At 43.9% G+C, this 6,738-nt stretch overlaps 1 protein-coding gene across 1 annotated transcript in view; it reads right to left on the bottom strand.

Annotated features, from left to right (window-relative positions):
• Positions 1-2,594: 2,594 nt before the first annotated feature.
• Positions 2,595-6,738, bottom strand: part of PRLR (prolactin receptor) — a 193,419-nt gene continuing 189,275 nt past the window's right edge. Inside the window, exons 15-16 of the mRNA XM_070743460.1 lie at positions 5,456-5,525; positions 2,595-3,666 (exon numbers count right to left, since the gene is read on the bottom strand). Of these exons, the coding sequence (XP_070599561.1) occupies positions 2,656-3,666; positions 5,456-5,525 (1,081 nt within the window). The 3' untranslated portion in view covers positions 2,595-2,655. The remainder of the gene's footprint in view (positions 3,667-5,455; positions 5,526-6,738) is intronic.

Raw genomic sequence — 6,738 nt, 5'->3', positions numbered from 1 at the left:
GAGATTCCTAGAGAGGCCCCATGGAGGCTTCTCCCCGCCTTTTCTGGCCCTGTTTCCTCCTAGGAGATTGCTAGAGCGGTCCCACGGAGGCTTCTCCCCACCTTTTCTGGCCCTGTTTCCTCCCAGGAGATTCCTAGAGAGGCCCCATGGAGGCTTCTCCCTGCCTTTTCCGGTTACAGTTTTGGAGGCTCGGGTTTGTAAGTGGAAAATGGTTCTTGAGAAGAGGCAAAAAAATCCTGAACACCCGGTTCTTATCTGGAAAAGTTCATACATAGAGGCATTCTTAGGTAGAGATACCACTATATTTGTAACTCATGGTTCAAATGAGGGGTCCTTGGTGTTCTCTGAAGTTGTTTGTTTTCTCACAGATGTTTCTTAAATCCAAACCAGGTAACATCATCAGTGCTAGACTATCTCGTTTGGGTAAGGAAACATCTGAATAAAACCACCAAACTCAGAGAACACCAAGGGTCCCTCATGTAAACCCTAAGCTACCAATATTTTCCTTTTTAAATATAAATGGCAGCTACTGAAAGTTCTTTACTGTAATGCCCAGTGTTCCCTCTAATTCTTTTGGGGGGTGGGCGGAAAAGTATAGTGTCTGAGTGGCAGTCCCTTCGGGACTGGGCAGCACAGAAATAATAAATAAATAAACAAACAAACAAACAAACAAACAAACAAACAAACAAATAAAAAACTGACCCTGTTTTGCCTCAGAGAATTTCAAAATAAAATACTGTACTGTGTGTCTATAACAGTGAGCTCATAACAGGGCAACTCTATCAATATCAAAATGCCACTTAAATAGTTGAGCTAGTTTCAAACTAGATTTTGATTTTCTTTCTCTCTTCCTTACTCCCATTCTTTTTCTTTCTCTTTTCCTTCCTCTCTTTTTTCTATCTGTTTCTCTCTCTTCCTCTCTTCCTCTCTCTCTCCTTCCCTCTCACTCTTTCCCTCTCGGCTTCTGGGCAGGTTTGGAAAACTCTGAGTTGATGATGATTTTTAAGTGAGCGATTGCTCACTGCTCAGCTTAGAGTAAACTATGGTAATGCCATCAGTCTTTTGCATCTGGTAGGAATAAAGGAGACCAGGCAGGAAACGCCCCTCTCTCAAATGGTGACGAGGAAGGATGGGGGTAGAAAAGGGTCACCAGAAATTTGAGAGTGATAACAGTTCTGCGGCACTTGAAAAAGGAACGTTTTTTAAATGCAGGATTTTTGATTTTGCATATTTCTTCTACGTGGTATCAGATGTCATGGCTCAATAAATAAGAAGCAAAAATGGTGGGTTGCATATGTATTGTAGCCTTCACCCCAGGGCGCCCAATCACCGCTTAACCACAAATTATTGATACTTCCATCATTTTTGATAAGACATATCAGACATACATGAAATAGGTTGCAGTTTGAAATAAAATCACAAGATATACAGTGATACCCCGTCTTACAAACCCCTCGTCATACAAATACAAACTCGAGGTTTAAGATTTTTTTGCCTCTTCTTCCAAACTATTTTCACTTTACAAACCCAAGCTGCCGCCACTGGGATGCCCCGCCTCTGGACTTCTGTTGCCAGCGAAGCGCCCGTTTTTGCACTGCTGGGATTCCCCTGAGGCTCCCCTCCATGGGAAACACCACCTCTGGACTTCTGTGTTTTTGCGATGCTGCAGGGGAATCCCAGCAGTGCAAAAACGGGTGCTTCTCTGGCAACAGAAGTCCGGAGGTGGGGTTTCCCAGCAAGGGGAGCCTCAGCGAAATTGCAGCATCATAAAAACACAGAAGTCCGGAGGTGGGGTTTCAAGGATATCCGTGTTTTTGCGATGCTGCAATTTCTCTGAGGTTCCCCTCGCTGGAAACCCCACCTCCGGACTTCCGTTGCCAGCGAAGCACCCGTTTTTGCGCTGCTGGGATTCCCCTGCTGGGATTCCCCTGCAGCAACACAAAAACACGGAAGTCTGGAGGTGGGGTTTCCCATAGAGGGGAGCCTCAGGGGAATCCCAGCAGCGCAAAAATGGGCGTGTCGGCTGGCAAAAGGGGTGAGTTTTGGGCTTGCACGCATTAATCGCTTTTCCATTGATTCCTATGGGAAACATTGTTTCATCTTACAAACTTTTCACCTTACAAACCTCATCCCGGAACTAATTAAATTCGTAAGACGAGGTATCACTGTACTTTCCTTGAAGTCAGACTTCCCCAAAACAATTCTCTTAATCACAGACAGAAAGGTGAATTTTCCCTGTGTCTGTTCTTAATGACCATTTCCCACCTGTTCCGGGCAGTGGGGATTGGATTGGAATGGGTGGGAAACAGAGGCCAAAAATGGGGGGCGCGAAAGCAGCAGTAGTCAACGGCAACCCCTGCAGCTGAAACAGCTGATGGTTGGGAGGCCGATCCAACTGAGAATCAGCTGCTTGTGTTAATCAGGCTGTGCTGAAGCGGAAACAGGCTGTTTGCTGCAAGGAGGCAAATTGCTGGGAGGCAGAGGCCAAAGAGTGCGGGCCAGCACATGGGCGTGGCTACATTCGGTGCATAAGACGCACCCAAATATTCACCCTCTTTTTTGGGGGGGGGGTTTCTTATACGCTGAAAAATACGTTAGTTTTATGCCAAGAAAGTTTATTTTCCTTGTGTCACCTGGGGATTTCAACTTGTTTTGTTAATGAAAGGCTGGCATAAAGTTATTTGGATCCATGTAATCTAAACCCCCAATCTCTATTTTGCATGTGTTGGGAACGGGCAGGCAGTAGATTGTGTTTTTCTCAGCCTGGCTTTCTGGATTGGACTCCTTGAGCGGTTCCTGAAAAGAAGGCAAGGACTTCTCTGTTTTGGTCTCTGACAATAGCAGCAGAATGTGATTAGCTACAACAGTTGACACCTTGGAGTATTCTTTTGAATCTGCAGGGAGAGGAGCCTTTTCAGTTTTGTCAACCTTTTCTTTCTGCTTGGGTAGCACAGCCAACGTTCCGTTGCTCCTGACTTTGTGGATCTCTATATAATCCAGTGGCTTTGTAGATATAAAAGGCAACTGCTCTGGAGAAGATAACCAGAAGGCTTCTTGATTGTGCTGAGAATTTAGAGTTAAATTGGCTTCATCCTCCACCAGTTGGCCTGGTTTTACTTTGTTGATAGTCTCAATGGGTTCAGGAGGCTTTCCTTCACTTCTCCCCAAAACGGGTGACCTTTTTACATTTGTGGCCTTGAGTATCCTTTTGCAGATATCTATGGCATCATGAGAGGAACTCTTTTGTGTGTGAGAATGCCCCGGCTGGTCTGCAGGCCATGTAGATGACTTTGGACTCCTGGTCAACCATGAGAGATGCGTTTCAGGCTCTAGTTTTAATGTTTCTGAGAGTTTTTTTCTATCACTGTTCCTTTGAACATCATCAGGATCTGGGACTTCTGCTGTAGGGGGAAGTTTTGTGGCTTCCTTATATTTCTCTAGCACGAGAGATGGACTCTCACAGCTTCCTCTTCCTGAATCGGAGTCGATGTCCTGATGTGCTGGGCTGACATGCTTATTGGGGTGAACCTTTCCACGATTTGGCATTAGCTGCTGATCTTCACTGTCGTCTATCTCCAAAAATTCAATCAGCAGGTCATCAGAGTCTGAAGTTGGAGGGAAACCCTGGCAATCGAGAGCACTCAGCAATTCTTCAGTCTTTCCTGCCTGGAGAAAGACAAAATGCGCTCTGGATGACTACAAATTGAGATGGGAATGGGGTCTTTTCTTAATCTGCTAACTATCTCCAGAATGGATTGCACCTTTTGGGACCCCAGGCCAATGCATCTCCGGGACCACCTTCTGCTGCACGAATCCCAGCGACCAGTTAGGTCCCACAGAGTGGGTCTTCTCCTGTCAACTAAACAATGCCGCTTGGCGGGACCCAGGGGAAGAGCCTTCTCTGTGGCGGCCCCGGCCCTCTGGAACCAACTCCCCCCAGAGATTAGAATTGCCCCCACCCTCCTTGCCTTTCGTAAGCTCTGCCGCCAGGCATGGGGGAACTGAGATACTCTTTCCACCTAGGCCGTTACAATTTTATGCATGGTATGTCTGTATATCTGTTTGGTTTTTATTATAATGGGTTTTTAATTGTTTTTAGTATTGGATTATTATTATATGCTGTCTTATTATTGCTGTTAGCCGCCCCGAGTCTTCGGAGAGGGGCGGCATACAAATCCAATAAATAAATGAATGAATGAATGAATGAATGAATGAATGAATGAATAAATAAATAAATAAATAGGCAGAGTCAGGTTTTGAAAGCTGGGGATTAACCTCACCTTAAAGGGCATGTCCCAAAGGTGCTTTTTCAAGAGTCAATTGGACTTTCTAGCTTTTCTTTGAAGACATTTCGCCTCTCATCCAAGAATGAGAAGTAAAATGCCTTCAGAGAAAAACCAGGAAGTCCAGTTGCCTCTTGAAAAACCACCTTTGGGATAGCTATGACCTGGATGATTGAGACAATCTCCATAGACCCTTAAGGGACAAAATATTGCACAGGGAAGGAGCCACAGCAGACAAGGCTCTTCTCCTGAAACCTGCTAGGCAAAATTCCTTGGCTTTCAGGATCCAGAGCATGCCCCTTCTGCCAGGGCAAATGGGGCAGGTCAATCCCACTGGGGGGAGAAGGCTCCTCAGTAGCCTGGTCCCAGAGCATTAAAGGGCATTAAAAGTAATAAACAACTCCTTGAATTGGAGCTGGAAGCAGATCTGCAACCAGTGCAGCTCTGCAACAGAAGTGTTACATGGGCTACCCTAGGATCCCCAAAAAACGGGTGGGTTGTGGATCCTTTTTGCTGCTGGTTCACTCAGGTTCACAAGTCGTGCGCCCACAGGAATAAAAAAAATAACTTTTGCGTATGTGCAGAAGCAAAAATGATCTTCTGTGCATGTGCAGAAGCAAAATCCAAGATGGGGGCACCCATGGACCGGCACCAACAGAACCGGCTCCATGACATCATCACCAGTTTACTAACAGTTCGAAAGAACCAGTTAGAACCAGTAGGAACCCACCTCGGCCAAGAATTGTCTGTGTAGCTGTATTCTGTGCCAGCTGTAACTTCCAAATGCTTTTCAAGGGCAGACTCACGTAGCCTGCATTGCAGAAGTCCAAACACAAAATGATCAAGGCATGAGTGACTGAGTATAAGGACTCACAATCTGGGAAAGGGCGCAACTGAAGTTGTGCAAAGGCTTTCCTAGTAGAGAGGTGATCATAATAACAAAAAAGTAAGCAGCATGCTCCCTCCCATATTTGGGTCGACTAGATTGCCATGATAAAAAAGAACACTTTATCATAATAATAGCAGAATAGTAAGAGATGAAAAATTATCCATTTGGAAGGCAAAATGTTCATTGCTTGATGTTCTTTTTTGGTCAAAGAACATGTGACCAAAGTAAAGCAAACATAAACAATTCTGCTGGTGAAAATCCAAATTCTCCTTTAACAGCTCACCTGTAACAATTGAGCATCCAAGCCTTTTATTTTGGGACCTGGAACTGGCGGCAGAAGGCGAGATAGCATCCTGAAATGCAAGAGGGAGACAGATAAACATTCTCTTTCCTTCTTATAATAAAACGATATTTCTGAAGGCAGCGACTGCAGTGGGAGTTAATTCCCCTTTTCAGTAGAAATGGACATTAAAATAGCAGATTGGGGGAACATTTTTAGTAGGGCTTTTCACAGAATATATGTAGCACTTCAATTGATTTGGTATCCAGACAGCCCAGGAGGACATTCTAGACCAGAGCTTCCCAAACTTAGCAACTTTAAGACTTGTGGACCTAACCCTAACCCTATGCTGGCTGGAGAATTCTGAGAGTTGAAGTCCACAAGTCTTAGAATTGCCAAGTTTGAAGATCTCTGCTCTAGACATTGGAAGAGAGTTGTTATTCTACTTCCGTCCTCATCCTTTGAGTAAGACTTTTAAATGCAAGCAGGCACCTGTATATGATGCTTTACACCAGTGTTTTCCAACCTTGGTAATGTTAAGATGGTTTGTTCCACTTGTACAACTCCCTAGCCATGCTGGAGTTGATCTTCACCCATCAAATTATCAAAGTTGAGAAACTCTTCTCTAGACTTTTTGAAATAATAAGTTTCAGAGGGGATAAATATCTTCCCTCTTATCTTTTGGCTATTGGGTTCAAAGAATAATAGCTTGATGGAAATACTAAACATTAAAAACTCTTCTAGTGGTACTATGGGTATAGGTTGCTTGTGGAAGATCATCTTTATACAAAATGATCTCTGGCACCAGAATTATTAAAATTTCCCCTGCTTCCTGCTCCTCAACTAATTGATTATTTCCTGTTAAATACCAACAACGGCAAAGAAGTCACTGGAAGTGGAGTGGACAGAGAGAAACGTCAAAGCTTTCTCCTTGTGTTACTGGTCTGTTAAATAATCATTTCAAGTTGCTATTTGTGCCAAGTGTGAAGTCTATATGTTGCCTTTCCATTCCTGTGATTTAAAATTTAAAAAACAAGATAGCATGGACGATCCAGGCTACCACTGGCATTCTTAAAGGCACTAATTCTTAAAGATTTGAGGTGCAGGATTTTGATGCCGAAACCTGGCATTGCGAAGTGAGTGAATTTGAGCTTTAGGACAAACAAGTCTTTAAGTCATCATTTGTTTAGCCATGAATTCCTTAATGAACACAATTAATTGTATTTGCAAAACATGATAAGTCATAAATTGATGTTTACAAGTCACAATATACCAACCCCATATCA

Source organism: Erythrolamprus reginae, chromosome 2 (assembly GCF_031021105.1).
Source record: "Erythrolamprus reginae isolate rEryReg1 chromosome 2, rEryReg1.hap1, whole genome shotgun sequence".
Lineage (NCBI taxonomy): Eukaryota > Metazoa > Chordata > Lepidosauria > Squamata > Dipsadidae > Erythrolamprus > Erythrolamprus reginae.
Note: the sequence above shows the minus strand (reverse complement) of the source record. Positions and strands in the feature narration are given on the sequence as shown.